At 39.4% G+C, this 23494-nt stretch overlaps 1 protein-coding gene across 4 annotated transcripts; it reads left to right on the forward strand.

Annotated features, from left to right (window-relative positions):
• The first annotated feature begins 473 nt into the window (after nucleotides 1–473).
• LOC131306629 (DNA (cytosine-5)-methyltransferase CMT2-like) lies at nucleotides 474–20149 on the forward strand. Of its 4 annotated transcripts, XR_009193941.1 has the most exons (23): nucleotides 475–1533; nucleotides 6978–7012; nucleotides 7143–7245; nucleotides 7452–7556; nucleotides 7646–7765; nucleotides 7938–8031; nucleotides 8101–8172; nucleotides 8844–9049; nucleotides 9150–9215; nucleotides 9310–9558; nucleotides 10761–10819; nucleotides 11000–11066; nucleotides 11191–11520; nucleotides 11853–11921; nucleotides 12003–12089; nucleotides 12170–12257; nucleotides 14901–15019; nucleotides 15094–15198; nucleotides 17037–17080; nucleotides 17156–17225; nucleotides 17340–17443; nucleotides 19579–19885; nucleotides 19973–20149. XR_009193941.1 is itself a non-coding variant. In XM_058332996.1 (22 exons), the coding sequence occupies exons 1-22, from the start codon at nucleotides 586–588 to the stop codon at nucleotides 19748–19750; spliced, it is 3312 nt and encodes a 1103-aa protein (XP_058188979.1). In that variant the 5' UTR covers nucleotides 475–585; the 3' UTR covers nucleotides 19751–20149. The 4 variants fall into 4 exon arrangements, 2 of the variants coding, with proteins under 2 accessions (XP_058188979.1, XP_058188980.1); XR_009193942.1 differs by lacking the exon at nucleotides 19973–20149 and having other exon boundaries at nucleotides 474–1533; nucleotides 17344–17443; nucleotides 19579–19719; XM_058332996.1 differs by having other exon boundaries at nucleotides 19579–20149.
• Nucleotides 20150–23494: the final 3345 nt, after the last annotated feature.

Genomic DNA, 23494 nt, shown 5'->3' on the forward strand with positions numbered 1-23494 from the left:
AAATTAGAGAAATAAAATAAAAAAGAATAATAATTAAAAAATAAAAAAATAATTAAAATACAAAATTTAAAACCCTTAGGGTCTGTTTGGAACCTATGGAAAGTGGGAGAAAAAAACAGGAAAAAAAAATAATTTCTTTAGGAGTTGTTTGGTTCCTATATAAGGGAAAGGAAAAGAAAATAGAAAGGAATTCTCTGGAGTCTGGAGTATACGGCTGAGGAAAATGGAAAAAGTGCCTAATTTGAACAAGAGAACATTTTCTTTCCATTTTCCTCTTGAAACCAAACAAGAGAAAACCATTTTCTTCCTAATTTCTTTTCATTTTCTTTTTGCAATCAAACAAGAGAAAAGAATTCACTTTCTTTCTATTTTCCCTCTCTTTTATTTTCCTTTCCTTTCCTTTCCTTTCCACATGTTTCAAACAGAGCCTTAAACCAACCGAGTCTTTGACTCCTACCTAATGATACGCTTTCAAACTCTACTAAACCCTCCCTTAAAAGAAAAACTCCAATTACACCATCATCAATTCATCATCTGTTCTCTCTCACTCCTCTCTCAAACCCTAGCCAGATTCACCCAAACACAATGCCGTTACACACCCCTCAGAAAACCCCGTCCAGCTCAAAATCCACAATGCCAAACACTCCCCAACCAAACTCCCTCAGAAGATCTCCCAGACTGACCCCACCACCCCCTGCCGCCGCGGCTACCAAATCGCCGGCCAAAAAGCGACCGCCGTCAAGTTCCAAAAACGCCCTGGCCCTGACGCTGCATGCGTCGGCAAACAATCTGGACCCCGCATTTGTGGCCGAGAGTTGCTCGCCTACGCCGGGCCTGAGAAGATCTCCGAGATTGACTTCGACACCGCTGATCGTTGAGAGCCTATTGGTGCTACATTCCAGCGCTTTGGACGCGCCGGCGATGGATTCGGGCCCCGCATTGTCCGCCGACAAGTGTTCGTCGAGCCCCGCCACGAAGAAGTACAGAGGCGTATATGAGCTCAAGTCGCTTGGTGCATTGCCGGCGATCAATTCGGGCTCCGCATTGTACGCCGGGAAGTGTTTGTTGAGACCCGCCTCGAAGAAGTACAGAGGTGTACATGAGCTCAAATCGCTTGGTGCATTGCCGGCGATCGATTCGGGCCCCGCATTGTCCGCTGAGAATTGTTCGTCGAGACCCGCCTCGAAAAAGTACAGAGGCGTATTTGAGCTCAAATCACTCGGTGCATTGTCTCCGGTTGAGAAACGGGAGAGTGTCGGGAGCGGTTTGGAGAGAGGTGGTTCGGATGGGAAGCGGCTGAGGTCTCGGGAGGTCCGGTTTCGCTTCGGTGAGAGGGAGAGTGATGATGGCGAGTCGGGTTTGGTTGAATTGCTCGGTGATTCGATGGAGAAGAGGAAGCCGAAGAAGATAAAGACGCGTCCTTCTTCGGAGAAGGAGATTCCTAAGACGAAATCTACCACATGTTTCTTTGTTGGAGAGCCGGTTGCGGAGGAAGAAGCTCGAGAAAGGTGGTCTTGGAGATACGAGTTGAAGGTACACTTCGAATTTTAAGTTTGGGTAAATGATATATGCTTGTTTTAATTTGAGAAGGGATGTGGGATATTGCTGTTCAATAGAATAGAACAAACTTAATTTGATGTTTACGGGTAGATTTTGACATGGAGTTCTAAATGTTATGACTTATATCATGATTGAGTAATCTCTAGAATATATTAACCAAGCGCTTTAGATGAGCGATGTGGGACAAAGTCTAACAGATTTTGACGTGAGTTTTGATCTTTATCATGATTCTTATTTGCAATAAGCATCATGTAAAGGCACCAAAAAGGGACAAAACCTTGTACCAAGCAAGTTTATATCAGAAGAAAAAAGCTACAGAACGTTCCCGAACCCTCTATTGGTCCACATGGCTTTGAACTCTCCCAGAAACTCCACAAAATAATCCAAGGGGAAGGAAAGATAATCTCTACAAGGAAAGAATAAATTACATAGCACCGTCCCTATAATGACACTACTGAACAGTCTTCTCCTTGAAAAGGTCTTGCAATTTCTTTCCCTCCATATGCATCACAGAATGGAAAGGGGTGCAATATTTCAACCTTCCCATCACCCCTCTTCAGGCATGTACAATATCAACAATAAACAAGAGTTGTGACAGTGAACGACATGACCCAAGCTACTCCAAAGATGGTGAGGAGCAAGTTCCGAGTATGCTAGGGTATTTAGGCAATATAAATGAAATTATTCACCGACTCTCCCTTGCTTATATTAGTTATATGTATATAACACCATTCGTGAAGGCCTCACGCTGCTTTCTCAAAGTTAAAACCGTTAAGAATTGTTTCCTTAGTATCCAAGCAAAGAAGGCTCCATCGAAAGAGCTTTAGCCTCCAAACCTGTTCCCGAGGTTAATTAGGTTCACCGAGGTCGACTAAGGGGCTATAGAATGAAGCTACCAAATGACTGATGTGGATCGAGTAGTCACACACAAATTTGAGAGAAAATTTCAATATAATTGACTACACGATGAATATTTAAAAAAACCTCTCCCGGGGGAGAACCACCGGCTCCCCCTCTCTCACTACCTCATCCCGCCCTCTACATCTTTGCCACACCTATGCAACTCAGTATACAGTCTGTACAGGGGGTGTGAACCCACTGTTCTCATCCATGCCTAGAGCTAATTTTCCACTCAAAAAGATATGGGCATGCTTGGGAGATTTGGATATCTGCCAAATTTGGCAGCAAGCTCTATCCTCTCCGCTAACCCAATCTTTGACCATGGGCAGGATTTTAGCCACCTTTCCCACAATCTCCACCTTGGTGACTAGTGAGAATCCTTGAATCCACGATGCTTCACCTGCGTGGCTGCGCCTTTCCCCATCATCTGCACCTATTTCCGCGTCTCCATGCAAACGTGAGTATGCGCCTCCACTTGAGCACTAGCACCACACTATTGATGCTTCTTTGTGTCGTGGCTCCATCTCTCTCCAACTGTGAATCCATGGAAGAGGAATCCGTCCTTGTGTGGCAGAGAAAGAGTTCGATATGCATCGTTCTCAAAATCTCAATTTCTCTGCCCGGTGCTTCAATGAATGCTGTAGCAAGTTGTTGGCAGGGTGGAAGTGCCAACATATTCCAAAAGGAGGTAGATTGACTTTAATCAAAAGTACGCTCTTAAGTTTACCCACCGATTTTATGTCTCTCTTCGTCATTCCAGTTTTGGTTGCTAAGAGACTTGAGAAGATACAAAGAGACTTTCTTTGGGGAGGAGTCGGGGAAGAGTTTAAGTACCATTTAGTTGATTTGGATACGGTTTCTGCTCCCATTAGAAAGGGAGGTTTGGGGGCGAGGAAGCTAAAACTATTCAATCAAGCTTTGTTGGGTAAGTGGCTTTGGAGATTTGCATGTGAAAGGGAGAGATGGTGGAGGAAGGTGGTGGTAGCAAAGTATGGATGTGGATGGTGAGAGTGGTCTACTCTCACTGTGAGCTTGCCCTATGGTGTGGCACTTTGGAGGGGTATCATGAATGGGTGAGATGCCTTTGCAAAGAATATTCATATGGCGGTTGGCGATGTGAGAAGGGTAAAGTTTTGGGATCATGTGTGGTGTGGGGATGGGAGAAGGGTGAAGTTCCATCACACTCCTCGACATGACCCATCGCATAGCAAACCAAGAAAGTACCATAGTCCAAAGCTCCCAAGCCACCGGGCAATGAATGAGGAGATGATCAACCGACTCCGCATCTCTTTTGCACATACAACACCAATTTACAATGATTCTCAGCCTTTGGATCAAATTATCAATGGTAAGAATCTTGCCTTGAGCCGCACACCAAACAAAAAAACTCACCTTTAAAGGCGCCTTCGTCTTCCAGATTGCTTTCCAAGGAAAAGAAGTACCCCATCCAAAAAAAGATTCATAATAGAATTTCACCCGAAAGGAGCCTTCTTTGGATAAATTCCACTGAATTTCATCCTCTCCTCCTCCTAGTCTTTGGAGACCATACACTCTAGAAAGCAACGTCATCAAAGCCTCTTCCTCCCAGTCATTCACATCCCTTCGCAAACGGATGTCCCAAACCGTAACTCCTTCATGAAAATGGAGATACTTGGAAACATTAATATCTCTGTCGCTAGCCAAACTATAAATACTTGGGAACTCTTCCCGCAAGGTCACTTCCTCACACCACACGTGCTCCCAAAACTTTACCCTTCTCCCATCACCAACCCGAAAATGGGTGTTCTTTACGAAGGCATCCCATCCATTCATAATCCCTTTCCAACACGACACCCCATAAGGCGATCTCACACCCAAGGACGACCAATCTCCCCATCCGGAACCATATTTCGCAACAACTACTTTCCTCCACCATCGCTCCCTTTCACTCGCAAATCTGCAAAGCCATTTGCCCAACAAAGCGTGATTGAAAAACTTTAAGCGCCTCACTCCCAAACCTCCCTCTCTAATGGGAGCACAAACTGTATCCCAGTCAACGAGATGATATTTGACCTCATCCCCCACACCATTCCAAAGAAAGTCTCTTTGAATCTTTTCTAACCTCCTTGCCACCGAAACTGAAATGGTAAACAATGACATAAAATAAGTGGGCAGATTTGAAAGGGAGCTTTTAATCAAAGTAACTTTACCTCCTTTTGTCATATCTTGGCGTTTCCAACCCGCCATTCTCATCTCAAATCTTTCTACAACCGAATCCCACGCAGACTTAGATTTGAAAGATGATCCCAAAGGCAAATCAAGATACATCGATGGGAGAGACGCCACCTTGCAACCCAAAATCTGAGCAAGAGCACCAATATCCTCAACCGCCCCAATCGGAATCATTTCTGACTTTTCTAGATACACGGCCTCGAAGGACAGAAGAACACATCTGAGATAGCCCACTTGTGTTGCCTCTGCATTGCAAAACACGAGTGTGTCATCAGCATAAAGAATATGAGAGACCATCAACCCTGCACCGTCTACCCTCCCAACTTCTTGTCTAATATGACATATTCTTATTTCCACAATGGCATAACTCCCTTAAAATTAATAGAATAATTGCCTTATCTTTGTTAGGAGTGAGCTCCCGTCTCGAGGGGAGCGAGCTCTCGTCAAGCTCCCTAGAGCTGATTCGAGCTCCCGTCTTGGGAGTGCACCATTATAGAAGGATTTTGCTACTAAGGTGAGAACCAAAGAAATATGATAGTGTGAGGTTGAGTTGAGTGATTGGTGTATCTTGCTCCCTAATTTCACAGTAAAATCTGCTGCCCGTGGATTTACCCTGAATGGGGGAACCACGTAAAATCTTGCTCCCTAATCTGTTTTAGAAGGATCGTGGTGTGGTTTTCGGCACAATAGTTCTATCCTTTGGCGATCCTCCTTCTCCCTCTTGCTCTCTTGGTCTCAAGAATGATGCTCGTGATGCACACGATTCCAGTCATGTTCCTTCTGTCGTATTCTGTGCTCCCTGGAGCGCCTTCATAGCCTTCTTTCTCAATCATTATCCTTTTGTGTCATTTGGAGCTGTCCTTCTCCTGGTTGACCTTTTGTCTCAAGTGCTTAAGCTCCTCCTCCTGCTTCTCCAGCCGCACAAGCAACTCTTGGTTTATTTTAATCGAGGAGTGCTCTGATGACAACATTTTTGTGATCTTTCAACTATGTTTTTGTTTTTCATTGCATATTTGGCAACTTAAAGTGTACTCCCATTTTTGGTCGCCAATTGGGGAGGCTGGGTTTAGGTTTCCTCTTATGATGGGCATTACTCCTTGAGTTCCTGCTTGAAAGACGTTCATTTTTGTTAGTGACTTGAACTCTTTGCAAGACAGAATACTGTTAGCGGCACTCTGGCTGGTGTTGATTACTGAAAATATCCTTTGACGGTCAAGTTAATTTCCTCTCAAGGGCAAACAACAAGGGGTACTTGCCCAATAATTCACGAATATGAGTAATGAAACAGCGGTATTTGCCTTACAACACTCTCAGTAGGATTTTTTACATGCCTTGTATTGTTCTTCCTTCTGGTCCTTATAATAGGCGAGGCTAACTACTTTGGGTTCAGTTTTAGACCTTTCCTTCTCTGCCTTCTCTCCCTCAACCTTGACCTCAACATGCAACACACCTCTCACGTCTAGACGACCTCGCAATTTCGGCAACGTAATTTAATTAAAGCAGCCTCGTTTTGAAGCCTTCTGGTTTTCTAAGGATGGCTTTTGTCAAAACCAGTGGGTGGTGTTTCCTTACTATGTCCCATCATCTCAAAGTATTTGAGATGTATTGGCTGTACAACTCAGCTCCTTGTTAATTTGTGGTTCCCACACTAGACATACTGATGTTCCATGCCCAAGGAGCTGGGTCATCAAGGTAAGAAGGGCTCACGAAGCATTGGAGTTGCTGATGGCTGAGTCGAACTTGGATTTGGACACATTCTTGAGAGCGAAAGGCTACGATGGTTCTGTAGTTGAAGAGAAAATGTAGGAGATGATGGTTATAGGGCTATGATTTAGGTTATGGTGGGTATTATGGTCATTTGGTAGGGCGTGGGAGTGGTACTTCACCTGTTAAAATTTTGGGGGACTTGGTGTTAAATAAACTGGGGTGTCTTGGGTATATCTCCAGTATTCCAATTAAAGAAAGAGGATTACTTTTGTAGTGGCCTGGCCTAGTTGAAGGCTTGAAGCATCATGTTTGATTAGTACAAGAAAGGAGAGGAATAAGAAAAGCGAAAAGGAGCAAGGGGAAGGTAGTAGTGCCCTCGCTGTATGATGTATAGTCACCTTATCTTTTGCACATGAACCTCTACTAATTGTTTTGATATTTGCAGTCTGGTTTATTCGCATGCATGAAGTGCTTTGATGCTACACTTGTCTTCCATGATGTTCTATTCCAGCTTTTTCTTTCGTCCCTTATTTGTTTCTTTTATTTCCAAATGTGGTTGGAATATTTTAATCTGAGAATGAATTTGTTGGAGCTTGCAGAGTAAAAATACTAAGTGCCAAAGCTGGAAATTAAAGTGAGTGGTAACTATGAACTTCTCTCCTAGGTAGTTTTTGTTAAGCTTCTTTGGTTTTTTTAATGTTTGTTACCCTTCATATTTTTGCTTTTCCTTTGTCCGCTAATATTGTGCATGTCCATCATTGCAGTGAGGGGGAGGAGGATGAAATTATTTTGAATGTGGATTGCCACTATAGTCAAGCTCAAGTTACCAGTTGCATATTCAATCTTGGGGATTGTGCATACATAAAGGTGATTGCAACTTAATTTTTTGGATTGTCTTTCAAACCCAACTTTCTCCCTTATTATTTGTTCGATTTACTTGAGTTAGCATAAATTGAGGGTCTTCGTTATGACAATGTCACCTCATATTGAAATTCCTGCATGAGAAATGCTAACTGTGCAGTCAGTCTTATTGTTTAAGACGGTAAGATTTACATGTTGAAGAATTCTTTCAGGGCGATGGAAGCCAAAAACATGTTGGCAAGATTTTGGAATTTTTCAAGACAACAGACGGCGACGATTATTTCAGGGTTCAGTGGTTTTTTAGAGCTGAAGATACGGTGAATATGTGGTTTATATTAGTTTCTTTTTTTTCATGCAATATAACTTAAGCCAAATAGTTTTTGATTCTTTTGATATTTGCCTCCAGGTTATGAAGGAGGAAGCCGCTTTCCATGATCAGAAGCGCCTCTTCTATTCTACTCTAATGAATGATAATTTATTAGAATGCATTATTTCTAAACTCAGTGTCGTTCAAATTCCTCCAACGGTATGCATTCCATGACTATAGCTCTTGCACTGATACTTTTTAATATGCCATTATGCCTTAAATGTTTTCTTTTCTCAAATTGCTCACAGGCATTATGGTTAGCCATGCTTCTTTTTTAGAATTGGGCATATCATATTCTTTTTTTTGCTTTTCATCGTTTTGTGTTTTGCAGCTAGGTTTTCAACCAAATTCTATTCAACCATCTGATTTTTACTATGATATGGAGTACTGTGTAGAATATTCAACATTTCGCACCCTGCTCACTGGTAAGGCTATCAGCAGTTCTTATGCTTATACCAATATACCTTGTGATTTGAACAATGCTAGCATTTCAGGCAAACCTGTAAATACAATGATCATATTTTCTAGGAAGACTGCAAAACCTCTTGGGTTCACCTTTGAGTTTGGTATGAATTCACTCTAGTGTGTGCTCATTTTGAAGAGAAATTGAATGAAGAAAAGCATGCTACTTGTTTAGGATATGGTTATTTTCCATAGAATTTAGATTCTACTGTTACAATATCTAAGTTACAGAAAATCAGAAATAATAAGCCATTTGATTACTGAATCCGTACTGGCTTAAGCTTTTTGTTGGGTATGAGTTCTAAACTGTGTTTGCCCCGGGTGCTCTACAAGTTGTATTTCTCAGTTTCTACCAATGAATAAGAGTCTTCTTATTATTGCATTGTTGTCTTTGCGGAACCTCATCTCAGTATTGGGTTCTAGTCTACATCTCTAGGATTTAGTTTTAGTTCTTACTTCTTATCCAACTTTGGATTTGCAAGGCATTATAAGAAAAGTATTCGGGATATTTTATCCTTGCTACTCCATCTTTCAATTGTATTGTGGATTCAACTACTACTATGTCTTTCCTCTTGACTGCATTTTGTCCTATTTTATTTTCCTAGATCTATTGAAAATTGAAACCTATTGTTTGGTTGATTATTGTTTGGAACTCTTAATTAGTACATTTTGAGCAAGCTCAGATGCTCAATAAATTAATAAAGAACCCAGTTTAAAAAGCCATCCGTTTAAATTCCATCCCACTATTCACCAAAAAGTTTTGGCATTCGTTCAGATGACTCTGCAGAGAGCTCTAACTTAACCACCCCCGATGATTTCGAGGCTTTCTGTGCCATGATCACTGCAACTCCTTTGGAGGAAATGGCCAATTGCCAACCTTACAAAGCTGACTTGGCATTATTAGATCTTTATGCTGGTTGTGGTGGAATGTCGACTGGATTTTGCCTAGGTGCCAAACTTTCAAGTGTGAATCTTGTGACGGTAATCGTCGAAATTTACTTAAATTAGTATATCAACTTATTTAAAGCTGCTTTCATAATGACACAACCTGATATATCTTTCTCTTTGCCCTTTGTTTTAGAGATGGGCAGTTGATGCTAATAAATCTGCATGTGAGAGCTTGAGACTAAATCATCCTGAAACGCAAGTGAGTATTGATTAGTTTTGTTAGATCACAGACCAGGTTGGTGATTTATAGCACCCTTTGCAGGAAATATTCATAATTCCGCTGCATTTTATAGGTTAGGAATGAGACAGCTGAAGATTTTCTAGAACTTGTGAAAGGATGGGAAAAGCTATGCCAATGGTATGTGTTGAGTAATTTAGATCCAACACATGAATCTAGAGCAGAAGACACTACAGAAGTCAAAATCAATGAATATTCTCCATCTGATGTTAAGAGTCGTCCTGGAGAATATGAAGTACTGCGCCTGGTTGATATTTGTTACGGAGATACCGGCAAAAGAGGCAAACGTGGGTTAAAATTTAAGGTACCACCAATTGTACACTAATGCCTACATGTACATGGTCTTTCTGGTCTCTCTCTCTCTCTCTCTCTCAAAGAGCTTGAGAACTTTGTTATCTTATTGGGAACCGTGACTACAGTCAAACTATTAAATTACTGCTAACTTGAAGGTCTAAAGCAACTGAAATCAGATGATTGAAGCATTGGCTCTCAAACAAACATGTTTGACGCATTAGGTTTTGTAACATATCCTTTGAGGGTGATTAAAAATCTGCGTATCATTATGTTTATAGATCATCAGCCGTGCAATAAATAATGCACACAATCATTATCATTTGCTTCAGGCTCTCATAAACACCCCACTTGTAAACTTCTATTTTATCATGTCCCCAATGCGAATTACCTTACGTATTGTGTGTTGCAAGGCTGCCATTTGAACACTTTCATCCCCTAGTAATTTAGTGCGGAAATTACAAGTTTACAACATGGTGTAAGCTCTGTGCTATGGTGATCTAAGAACCTCAATTCAGAACTCCATTAGTACTCAAATGTTACCAGCTATGTTTCCCTTGTAATTTAGTGCAGAAATTACAAGTTTACAACATGGTGTAAGCTCTGTGCTATGGTGATCTAAGAACCTCAATTCAGAACTCCATTAGTACTCAAATGTTACCAGCTATGTTTTGATAACTAATCACACGGCTTATGGACGAAATGTATACCCTCTCACTCATTTTGCCTATCCATCTTTCAAATTTGGGATGTCCCCCGAAGTGTGGTCCTCTGTGCAAAAGTAAAATCTTAAACGTTCTTTGTTTTATCAAATTCTCCAGTACAAATGGTTAAGAATAGTTTCTAAAGCAGAGGTAAGGGGTAATGTTGGAAATCTACACCTTCTTATTTGAATTTTAGTGCATTAAATGCATGTCCCTTAGCATGTTGGAACTACCAAAAGAAAAACAAAATTGGATGGAGGTAGTATGATTGAAGCACATCGGCTACGGTCACACAAGACGAAATATTTTCTCCTCTAATGTCCTAAGAAAATAGTTGTGTTCACTTGTTTCTAATTTAAGTAACCTATTCCTTGCCAACAGTAGCATGGTTCCGTTAGCTCAAGCATTTTTTCACAGTTTTTCTGCTTTATTTTGGTGTGATGAATTCTACTTCATATTATCATGGTTTAAGTTTTTGTCAAGATGATTTCGCTTATAGCTATTTTATTAGGTACGCTGGAAGGGATATAGCTCGGATGATGATACATGGGAACCAATTGAAGGATTGAGGTTATTAATATGATGGCTTTCTCTAATACATTCAGCAATAAGATAATGACATTAAAGAACAATATGAGAAAGATCTATTTATGATTTATTATTCTTGTTGTTTTTCTTGTCATCATCACTGTTACTGGGGTATTCTTTTCTATTTATGGTGTAGTAACTTACAAAACTTACTTCTGTCAGTAATTGCCAAGAACGGATACAAGATTTTGTCAGAAGTGGATTTAAATCTAAGATCTTGCCACTTCCGGTAAGTTGTTTATTCGGGTTTGACAAACTGGATGCTGAGTAAAGTGAGAATTGGCACCTAAAATCAAATTTATGGGTCTTTTGTATCTGTTTTTGCTAAGCTTAAATACATTAATATACACCAGGGCGATGTTGACGTGCTCTGTGGGGGCCCACCATGCCAAGGAATTAGTGGCTATAATCGCTTCAGAAATATTGATTCCCCACTGGATGATGAAAGAAATCATCAAATTGTTGTCTTTATGGACATAGTGAAGTTCTTAATGCCTAAGTATGTATTGATGGAAAATGTCGTCGACATTTTGAGGTTCGACAAAGCTTCTCTTGCAAGATATGCTCTAAGTCGTTTGGTAGACATGAGATATCAAGCGAGGCTTGGAACTATTGCTGCTGGTTGTTACGGTCTTCCACAATTCCGGTTGCGTGTTTTCTTGTGGGGTGCTCTTCCTTGCGAGGTGACTATCTTCTCCTTGTTTCTTTTCCAGATTAAGTAGATGAGTTTCCAACCCGTCCCCTTCCCCCATTTGATCAACTGGGTCGATTGTAATTGGGCCAAATGCTAGGCACTTTGTAGACACTGTTGAGCTCTGCACACTAGGCTTACCATTAATTCATTTCAAACTGTCAAAAGCTTATGTAAAACAGCATCGGGCAACTGGATTTTCTTATTCTATTCTTCCAAACAGAATTTGGAAAATAATAGATCCATTTGAGTCTTTTGTACTTGCATTGAGTTTTTTCGTGTGGTGCACAAACAGGCGATTGATGAATGTCTTCTGCCTTGCAGAAACTACCCCAATTTCCACGTCCTACTCATGATGTTGTAGTTAGATATTGGCCACCATCTGAGTTTGAGGTACTACTTTTAACTTACATGAGCAAGTTGGATTTTCTTTTTCTGTTTTTGTATCTAAGATGTAATGAGCTTCATTTGCAGCAAAACACTGTTGCGTATGATGAAGGCGAACATCGTGAACTTGAAGAAGCCGCTGTTCTTCGTGATGCCATCTCTGATCTTCCTGCGGTATTCTAATCATATTTAATTGGGTTGGTTTGTTTTTTTGATACCATTTCACTGCTGTCTCATCTACATTAATTGTGTAGGTCACTTGGCATGAAAAACGAGAGCAGATGGCATACGAAAAGCCTCCAGAAACAGAGTTCCAGAGATATATAAGGTTAACCAAAGATGGTAATGAAACTACCTTTTACTGGCAGAATGGCAAGTGAATCTTGATATGGTGCCTGTTTTTGAACTGCAGTTGAATATTCTTCTCTATTGTTTCGTCAGACTGATCATTTACCTTTTTGACGTGCTAGTTTTTCATTTGAGATAGTCTTTCTTGGTGATTGATCATGTCATATGCAATCTGGATGATGGAGTTATTATTGGTTATAGTTGTCAAGAATGATAAATCATTTTGCTGCTATTGAATTCCTTGTTTATATTGTTAACTTGTGAACATAGTGAGAACCAAAACAGTCAATCTGCAATTAATAATGTGACACAAAGAAAGGATATTAAAAAACAAAGGTATGCATGCACCTTTCTTTTTTATCTGGGGTAGGTTTTAGTGGTGTATGGGGAAATATGTATGATATTCCAGTGTATTAAAATATCACAAGTTCCATTGGTTTGCATTCCATTCTGCTTCAAAGTGAACGTATCGGGGTTATACCATATAAGACATTTATATCTATAGTATCCTATATACTATTACTACCACAAAAGCTAAGGAAAGGAAAAAAAAATTAGGGCATTTTTTATTTGAGTGTAGCCATTACGAATGAGGTGCAATTTAAAATCTCTGTTATGCATCAATCTTGAAGAACTAGGAGCAGCGTAATTTTCACCCGAAGATCTTTTTAGTTCTCTTTGTTAGGCAACATTATTATTTTTTTAATCTGCTGTTAGGCAAACATTATCTGTATATGCTGTTTCTGAAATGGGTTATGGGTGAATGTAGAAATGTTAGCAGTGGTCAGTTGCTCCATCTTCCCAATTGTTCTGAATGCTTATACTTTTAAGTCCTATCCTATGTTACACGGATTTATAACCATGTCAAGTGATGCTGAGCAAGGGTTTGAGAAGTCTCCAATATTTCTAGTTGGATTTGCGGCCAATGCGGCCATGTATAAAAACTCAAGTTCACTATTTAACTGACGACTTCTGTTTTGCAAAATGTCCTTGAGAGGACCCTCTATGTTAGTATGTAAATTCTAACTTATTTTATGTATAAAAAAATGGAAAGATTTTTTATGAATAAATTGCTCTATGTTAGTATGTACGAGTAAATGCTAACTTATTGAAGAAGAAAAGAAGTATTTAAAAGAATATGGTATCTACCTTTGTCGTGGTCTAACACATGGACGTATAACGGAATTCAACAATGGTGCATATACAGTGAGCCTGTGACATAGATTCTATCACAGATTCTTCTACTGAATGGATGGAGTTAAAATTTGTGAGCTCAGTAGATGAATTATTCCAGAAATGCAAGAAATGATGATATCTTTGACACTACTCTAATTCTTTACTTGTTAACTATAATTATGAGGCACATGTGGATAAATTGTGAATCTGATGTATGTGATGTGTTTCATTTGGCACAATGCATGGGGTTTACTTTAATTAAACCTATGATGCACTAACACTTCCCAGAAGGTGAGCCTGTTTGTGTCAGCCACTTAGTTGCATGAAGCGGGAGCGGAAGCGGGGGAATACCGAAGCTCCCAAGGTTGGGAGTGTGAGAGGGGCGTGTACATATATTATGAAAATAATGTAGCATGAGAATTCACTTTGAACGTACAATCATTATAGGAAGCAAAAATATGGGCCAAGTCCTCCATAAGTGTAAGAAATGGGCTAGTGTTATAGTATATGGTTTTCTTTTCAAGATATCATGATTTAGGCTAGATATATGAGTTCATCAAAGACCAATTAATAAAGCCGAGTGATAAATCCCTGTTTTTTTGTGCAAAGATCATACAAAAGCTCCCATCTTCGTAAGGAGCGAGCTCCCATCTCGATGGGAGTGGGCTCCCGTCAAGCTCCTTAGTTGGGAGCGCAAAAGAGGCTCCTAAGTTGGGTGCAGCACCACTTTAGGAGCTCCCTGCAACTAAGGTCAGCCATGAAAAAATGGCAAGTTTAAAATTGATACTATTGAACTAATTGTAATGTACAAAAGATAATATATTCATCGGTCTTCTTCTGTAGATATCCAAATATTCCAAGTTCTAAATTTCAAACTTTCATTTGCTTATGGAAGAACGTTTCTAGAATAGGCTTGTAACTTCTATGTACACATTTTTTCTAGTATGCAATATGTGAATGAGTCCTTACTATTTTGAAATTGGAATATAAGAATGTACTTTTAACATGAATTCAGTGACTGTTCTTATTTATGCATATGTAGTAGGTGGTTGTTTTTGTACTTCTCTCGATGGTATTATGTTTGGATTGTTTGTTAAAATGCTGTGTCGGGTTTGGATTGTCTGTTAAAATGCTGTGTCGGGTTTCCATGATGTGTCTTACGTGTCCTGTATCTGTATTTATGATTTGTTGATTCAAACTAGGATATGTTTGGTTTCTATTTGACTCCACAGTTTTTTTTTCAAGTGAGGACATTGATATTCGAGTGTCATATTTATTGTACAAGCTTGTTTTATGTTATCGCTGTCTGCATTTGTTTTTTTCCATTCGGGCGAGTCTGTATCTGATGCCTCCTTTCTTAATACGAGATGACTGATCTACACAGTGTTAAGTCCACTTGCTTGTAGCCTGGTTGTTGTTGATCAATATAGTTGTTCTTTTTCCCTTTTTTCCTTCTTCTAGAGATGATGGGATTTTCAAAAGGAATTGAAGATGCAAAAAAGCCTGTGTTATATGACCATCGACCTTATCAATTGAACGAGGACGATTATTTACGAGTTTGCCAGATTCCACATAAAAAGGTTTGACAAGTTTGTTGTTTATATCATATCTGAGTTCTTAGGTTTCTGTGATTATTTATCTACTACTATTGTAGGGAGCAAATTTTAGGGACCTCCCTGGTGTGGTAGTTGGACCAGACAATGTGGTACTTCGAGATCCAAAAAAGGAGCAAATGATGTTACCATCAGGAAAGCCAATGGTAAGCAGTTTGTTGCTTTCATTCAGAAAGAGTATCATTTTCCTTAAGTGTCTCATATATCCAATAGTAAAAGTGATCTCTCTCTCTCTCTCTCTCTCTCTCTCTCTCTCATGCATGTACCATTTTTTGTTACTTGTCTTTTTTCATTATTATTTGAAAAGGTACTCTTGACACTTGAGTTTGATTTGCTACCACGATTAATTCCAATGTGAAAGAACCTAAACTATCTAAGGCTCACCAGCAACTAAGACAATTCTACTTTAACATTCAGCCAAGCTCCATTCTAATCAATTCTGAATTGTAGGAACAAACAATTGAAAAAAACTTACAGATGGGGGAAAATTCATGGGAGAGAATAAGCACTATATCAATGAGTAGTTAGGAACTTAGGAGAGATCTTCCTGTTCGTCAGTCCACATCCTAGGGATCTAAGTCTCTAGTGAGTCCACCTACACCACTCCTTTTGCTGGAATCGTCAATAATCCAACCACCCCGGGTTCTTTTTTTGATAAGCAATAAATTATATTAGAAACAACGCATTAAGGGAATGCCACCCGTATACAAATCCATCCACTCCGGGTTTACCTAGCTTCCAATCTTTTGCTTGTCAAAGGATTTCTCCTTTGAGTTCCTTTGATTCTCAACTGAATGTTTTCCCGAAGATGATGTAGTCCTCAATCAAAACTCATGGAGATTCCTCAATGAATTCAAAGATCATAGATCTAAGCTAGCCAGCTAGGTCTCCATGTACCATAGGCATTAGGTACTACCGTTCTACTTGTTGCTCTACCAGTAATTCAAATTCAAAAAGTAAAAACAGAACCTCCAGTTGTGAATGAATGATACATCAGGAACTTTGAAAACAGATTGAGAAACAAAAATCACAGTAAATAAGGGTGTAGGAAATAGCCTGTGAGACTCGAAGAGGTACGGCGTCAGTTTGATTCGGCCCAGAATGCTGATGGCGGTCTGATTCGCAATTCACAGTTGTAGCAGATGAGTGCCAAGTATGTTTTGGATGCCTAGAATTATATGGAAAATACTAGCAGTACGTGTAAACGGGAGAGAAAGGAAAAGCGATAGAAAGCAAGAGACAGGTAGAGAAAGAGATCAGAATTAACAAGTGTGTCGTAAACCACAGGAGTCCTGTTTCTATAGAACTCTTGGTCTCCCTTTAGAATGGACATGTCTTTTCAGATTTAAAGACCAATATCTTGTGTTATTAAAGGCTGCAATGTTTAAGTTTAAGCCAAGCTCTTCTTGGCTTAAATTTTTAACCGCCATAAATTTGTGTTCAACTAGTGACAGTTCTGTGGCTTCTAGAAACTAGGCTTAGATTTCTGCAGCTCTGGTGTATAAAAACGGCTCTCAGCTTCGGTCAGGTATGAAGAACAAATCTGTACAGAAGTCCTGTCCTGACCAATATGCTTGAGCGAGACCAAAGTCGCTTGAGCTACTTTTAAGGCAACTGAAACTGAGCAATCTGCTGAGAGCCAGGATTGACATTTATTTTTGAAGCGAAACCAGCTCTCTCAAGTGAGTTCAAACTTGCTAGAGCGACTTCAGAAACCTGACTATGATCACAAAAGCCTGAGAGGTCCGACTGACCATTCAATGCAGCGAAATGGTTTTCGCTCAAGCGTCTTGCAACATGCTCAATCCTGGAGCACACCTCCAAAGACTCCAAACATGTCCTATTTTGTTGTTATTTTCTTTTATGAAAGGGCTTTCTGAAGTAGATTGTTGTAACTTTTCCACACGACAATATAAGAGAAAAACAGTTTTGTGTGGATATATTGACCTAACAATAATCAGAATTGTCCTCTGTTTATTTATAGGTTCCAGATTACGTCTTCACTTTTGAACAAGGGAAATCAAGAAGGTTTGTTATTTCTTTTAGCTTTTTTATCATCTATTCTTGTGCTCAAACTAAAAGAACTTAAAATTATATGTGCAGACCATTTGCAAGATTATGGTGGGATGAGACGGTGCCAACCGTTGTTACTTTTCCTAGTCTTCACAATTCGGTACTTGCTAGTGTTTTTATTAGTCTTCACGATTCAGTACTTCCTTGCTAGTGTTTTTCGGCATTACAATTCACCTACTTCTTGCAAGGATATCAGTCTATGATTTTTGTTTAGGCAGCATTACATCCAGAGCAGGACCGACCCCTAACAATACGGGAATATGCCAGGCTGCAAGGCTTCCCTGATTTCTATAGGTTCTGTGGGACTACTAAAGGAAGGTACGGGTCTTTTATCATGGAAATTTGGTTAATAGGTTTACATTTGTTGATTCTGTGAAGTATTTTTGATTGGCTCTTTTTTAGCATAAATAAACACCAACTATATGACTCTCCGATACATTTCCAAGATAATACATTAAGAATTACGGCGGGGCAGCTGATTAAAAAAACCAAGACTTACGTCGGTGTAGAATAAAAGAAGTCAACTTAAACAAGAAATATAGTTCATATAGCGTACATGTGGACACCTCCTCGGAGAGGTGTCGCCACACAGTGATCGGCTAGATGTTTGATTATGGTGATGTGACTGATGTGTCATGGCACCCGTTGTGGCGTACCTTTAATCGAAAGTGCCCGTTGCGGCACACTTGTAAAACTGAGAGTTGCCACTTGGTTTTTAGGAACCAAGAAACTGGACAGGGATTCTAGAATCAGAAGCCAAAAGTATGGTGAGGGGAAGGTGTTAGGCACCCCTCTCTGCCCAGCCACAAAGGCTGGCCCATACTTGTTCAACATGAAACCTTTCGTTGTTTTATTTGATTCTGCACACAAACCATATATTAAGCCTTTGAACAATTAATACAGTTATCAAAACAGTAAATTAACCACACAAGATAGATGAGGGAGACGCTATGCAGAGCAAACAATAGTATACATCAGGAAATAAAACTGTCCCAGCAAACGATCTGTTGGCCCAGAATAGATTTGTCGGCTAGTAGATCGCACTCGTTTAGTGTATCGGCCGGCACATCGAAGTGCTGGCCGGTGTTCTTCCTTACACCATAACATAAAATTTAGGAATGAAGAAACAAGATTAGAATAACAGCATGACAAACATTAAACAAACCGAAGGCCTTGTAGCCTTCCCACCTTGATCCTTCCTAGATTGGATTGCTCGGATTGAGGTCAATTGCAGTGATTGACTCACGAAATCCTAAGAACTAATTGGGTTTTTTGGGGTTTGATCTCTCGGATGTGGTTGCTCACGGGGAGTTGGGGATTTTGTTGTGGATGTATGAGGGGAGAATATGGCAGAGTTGGGAGGTGGAATGTGAGTTATGTAATTTCGGAACCCGAAGACCCCTATATATAGAGAGATTAGGAGATAATTAACACGAATTAAATTAATTCAGTTAATAGGAATAATTGAAGGCTTAAAACTCTATTTCGAAGAGTCCAATTCGTGTCCACCAAGCTGGCCGAACGGTGGGAGGAGTTTGGGCTCGGATCAAACACGATGCTGTGTTTCCAGAAGTTCAGGCAAATCGAATTGGCGGCCGAGATATGGATCTCCCTGGGAGATTTGGGCTGAAAGATTCCTCTGGGGAATAAACGAAGTGGCAGGAGCCACATCCATCTGCCGGCGAGTAGATCGATTTACCTCGGAAACTGGGTTTTGGGCTGTTTGGGCTTTTTTGCTCTGGATTGGGCTCTCTAAGGGGCTACAAAGACTCACAAAGTTCCTCGCGCCTATGTGAAATCAACCACAACAATTAGCTGCTTTTAGTTTTGTAGAGTATAAGTTCAAGTAATTAGGATATAAGTTCAAAACACCACTCTAATCGCACAAATGTGGTATTTCACTATTTTGCCTTATTGGGTTTCACCTTCTCATAAGTTGCACAGACATTTCTAAGAATGTGGTGTGTTGTGTGCATGCATTGGATGCCCGACAAACATTTGTCCAAATTTATCTTCATATTTTTTAGGACTGGATAACCATTGGCATTTGGGGGCCACACAATTCTATGACTGATGTATGCAATTACGATGTAGATGTAGGGGCAGAGCCACGATTTATTGGCAGTGAGAGTATGATCCGTAATGACCAAAGGCAAGAATTGAAATTTCCAGGTCTTCGGGGGAATGGTCGGTCATTTATAAGACAGCTTGCCACCACTTACCTTGCCCTTGAATGATATGATGGAAGTTAGAGAATATAGTCTTCTGATTGTTATGTTGCATTTCAATTATCACTGGAACTTGCTAGGTGTATATGACATATCCATTATAGGCGTTTAACCTGTCGATGTGTTCAGGTCACGTCGTGTGTTTGTCCGTGTCCGTGCTACTTAGACTTAGCAAACATGATGTAGCAAGCTTTGCAACTGCTAGTTCTCTTTGCTTTTTTGCAGGTACCGTCAAGTTGGAAATGCCGTGGCTGTTCCCGTTGCACGAGCCTTAGGCTATGCCATGGGAATGGCCTCCCAAAAGCTAGGTGGAAACGAACCCCTCATGACCCTACCATCCAAGTTTGCGTTACAAAGATTCCCAACTGAAGAAATTCTTTCAATGCGACCACAATAAGACTAATTGTTCTATGCAGTTCTTTGACATAATGCGGCAGTGATAACGTCAAAGCTGTCATGGTGTTGAACCATGTTTCCTCTTCTCCAATTTGGTAGCTGCTCGCATAAAGGTCTCCTAGCATGGAACCCTTTAGTGAGTCATTGTTCATTGCTGATTATGTAAACTTTCTGTACTCTGATTAGAATGTTTAGACAGCATAATTTAGATATTTTTTCCCAGTCTACTGATAATGCTAAATGCGGCTCTGGTGGGTGAAGATTATGGTAGAGGGATCAACCAGGGTGAGAAGGTTGAAAAACCTAGCTAAATCACTGGTAAAGTACACTGATTTTAGATCTGTATGCTCACTTTCTTGTCAAATGTTTTCAGCTAATCCAAATAAAATTCTGGATCCTCCATTTATTACTCCATCCATCCATTTTTAAGTGTCCCGCTTCGTAACTCCAACTTATTAAGAAAACATTATTTATACCTTTCACATCAACTTTTATCTCCATTTTCTCTACTTACTCTCTATGAAGACATTATCATTACATTTTCTCACAAACTTTTTAAAATAGAATATACTTTTAGGGGCAAAATGAAAAACGTACCAATTTTTACCCACTAATTTTATAAAATGGACACTTATTAAGAAACAACCCAAAATGAAATACTGGACTTTAAAAATGGGACGGAGGGAGTATTTGGCATAACATTCTGTGTCCTATGTTTTTCACTTCGTATTTGTGCATTTGTTTGATCTTCTAACATTTGTTCGGGGCAGTTATGAAGTACTGTATCTTACTGTGCAAAATGATTCCGTTTTGTTAACTGAAAAAGATGGTCAGATTACTACGTAATGATATATGCGAAAATTCTTTTTGCCAATATTGTATATATATCAGTGGGGGTTAGTGAGGAATTAGTAGGTTAACAATCAAAGGGGGTTCGATGTCTTAACATAGACTCGAACCCTAGACCTCCCCTTACAAGCGGAGCTGGCTCCCATCTAGTTTGGGGTCCAGTTTCGGCCATTCCCGGGCTCATAGCGATGATCGGAATCGTTCATTTTTTAAAGCTCGTTGAGAACATGGACCATGTTGAAAATCATGTTGATTGATATCATTTGATATGATTCTGAAATGCATTAAGATTTAGAAAAATTGTATCAAATGGAATGCATTACGATTCAGAAAATTGGGTCAAATGAGTTGCAATCTAATGTTGCATTTTGTTCTTTTTATTTTTTTAATTTTTTCCCCCCTTTTTTGCAATCCTAATGTGTTTTGAAATTATATCAATCGATATTTGATCAACGTAATTTTTGACGTGGTTGCTATTTTTGGTGAGCTCTATAAAGTGAACGCTTTCGTTCATTATTGTAGGCTCGGGAAAGGCCTACAAATGGTTGAAACTGGACCAAACTGAATGAGATCCGACTTCCTTTGAAGGTAAAGGGTATAAATAGATGAGCTAAGAGCCAGTTTGATATAATAGTAATTGTTGGTCCAAACAGCAACCCAAGCCGGGGGGGGGGTGGTGAATTGGATGCAATCTATTCAACTACAATTCCAATTTCAATGATATACTATTCTATTCATGCAATATTGATATGCAAAATGGAAAGTAAAGAGAGAATCGAACGCAAGGATTTATAGTGGTTCGGTCCACAACTTCACGACCTAGTTTACTTCCTAAGTGTCTAACTTGGGATTTGCTGCACTATCTCTAATAATTACAATCTTCTAGTTTCGCAGGTGCTAGACAATTTTTACAACGAGCAATTATCCCCAATTGCTCCGACTACTTTTGACTCTGGTGTCACACTTAACCCAACTAGTTTTGACTCCGGTGCTAGTAACAAAAAGTAATCACTCACAAGAGTATGAATAAGGATGTACAATTCCTTTTACAATGGAGATCAAACTAAGCACTCTCACACAAATCACAAATGTATAGATATCCAGATAAAGAATTGAGTATTGAGAGATTTAATCAGTATGTGCCTTGGAGTATTTTTCGTGAAGCTCTACTCTGCATCCTTTTAATCTTCCTTGGCCTTATATATATCCTTGAACCAATGAACATGGAAGCACCACTTCATATTTGGAAATCAACTACACAAATCCATCCTTTTCCACACTAGCCATTAGGAACCCATTTAGGTAGCCATATTCCACTTGGACTTGTTCCCATCATTTAGCCGTTAGAGATAATTCTTCTAGTCAACAAAAATGTAGCCAATCAATTATCTAGTTTCCATTTCTTTGCCACTGAAATGCAAGCCATCTGTAACTTGGGAAGTTCCATTAGCCGTTGGAAATATAAAATCATGCAACTAATAATTCCATCCATTTGAATCAATCTCTAGCCAATTAAGTTAGGAGAAGATTTGTCCTTAATCTTCCTGCTTTCAATTTATCTTGACTATTGAAGATAGCGATTTGGTGTAGCAATATTTCCAGTGTACTTCAACCAAATCCTACAAAATAAACATGAATTCAAATGAGTACCAAATATCACAATATTAATTATATTTCAATTCCAATATGTTTTGTTATCATCAAAAATCAATAAGGTATTCTATAGAAACCTTTGGGCTAACAGTAATACAAACCAATTTGGATATGAAATTTCACTATCATGTCAAGTTTTCATGATAGAACTTATCAATTGCTTTATCATAAAGGATAGAAATGTGAAAGCGTTGGATGGATTTTGGAGGCAAAAGATAGAATAAAGCAGAAAATAAAGTTTTTGCCTTTTTTTTTATTTTTTTAAAGTTCACGTATTTGCAAAATTCCATCGTGTGTATTGTCACAAACTGGAAGGATGGCATGTGTACACATTTTAATTATAGATTGTTGTGGATAGTGGGGTAGCGGTTTAGAGATGATTTTTAATTGGTTATTCTTCTGTCCCCCACGGTTAATTCAATTTCACTTTAAATATAAAGTGAGCTTATTCTTTTGAACAATTGCGAGACCACTTCTGTGCCAAAGTTTTACAAATTTGTTCATGCCGAAAAAGGGTTATTCTCAATATTAGGATAGAAGTATAATGTAACCACTTCCATTTATCATCATTGCACTTCATTCTATTCACTTCTCCCTTTCTGCTCACCAAAACTAATATCCAAACATTGAGAAAGAAATCTCTCAAATTTCTCATATGATCTCTCAGGTAGCGAAAAACGAGTTTCACTATGCTCTCATTTAGCGATTTGAGTTGTTCCTTTTGGATTAGAGAAAATTTCAAAATGACACCTGAACTTTGTACCAAATGTCACAGAGACATCTGAACTTAAGTTTATTTCAATTAAACACCTGTACTAACAAAATCCCTAAATTTAGACACCTGAACTTAAGTTTATTTCAATTAAACACCTGTACTAACAAAATCTCCAAATTTAGACCCCCACCGTTATACTCCGTCCCAAAAATTGCTGATATGACATCTCCAACCCGTGTAAGTTGCCCCAACAGGGGACAATGCATCCAAACGAAACCCATCGTTAGAAGTATGCCGAGCAGAAAGAAGAACTGGGTTTGGGCAAAAAAACATGGTTTGGAGGGAAAATGACCTTAACCTAATTGATTTCCCTCCATTTATCTCTCTAGAAGTCTGCCTATTGTTCCACCATCTCCCTCACTTCAACCCTAGACCTGAAGTCTGCCTATGGGTTTTGCTTGGGTGCATCGTCCCTTGTTAGAAACATGTGCAATGAGGCAACTTAAATGGGTTGGAGATGCCATGTCA

Source organism: Rhododendron vialii, chromosome 11a, assembly GCF_030253575.1.
Source record: "Rhododendron vialii isolate Sample 1 chromosome 11a, ASM3025357v1".
NCBI classification, from domain to species: domain Eukaryota; kingdom Viridiplantae; phylum Streptophyta; class Magnoliopsida; order Ericales; family Ericaceae; genus Rhododendron; species Rhododendron vialii.

Excerpts from the sequence above, each read along its gene's own strand:
- LOC131306629 (XM_058332996.1), top strand. The coding sequence starts at position 586 with ATGCCGTTACACACCCCTCAGAAAACCCCGTCCAGCTCAAAATCCACA. Across the intron at positions 7,766-7,937 it reads TCGTTCAAATTCCTCCAACG|CTAGGTTTTCAACCAAATTC; the intron begins GTATGCATTCCA and ends TGTGTTTTGCAG. Across the intron at positions 9,559-10,760 it reads AACGTGGGTTAAAATTTAAG|GTACGCTGGAAGGGATATAG; the intron begins GTACCACCAATT and ends CTATTTTATTAG.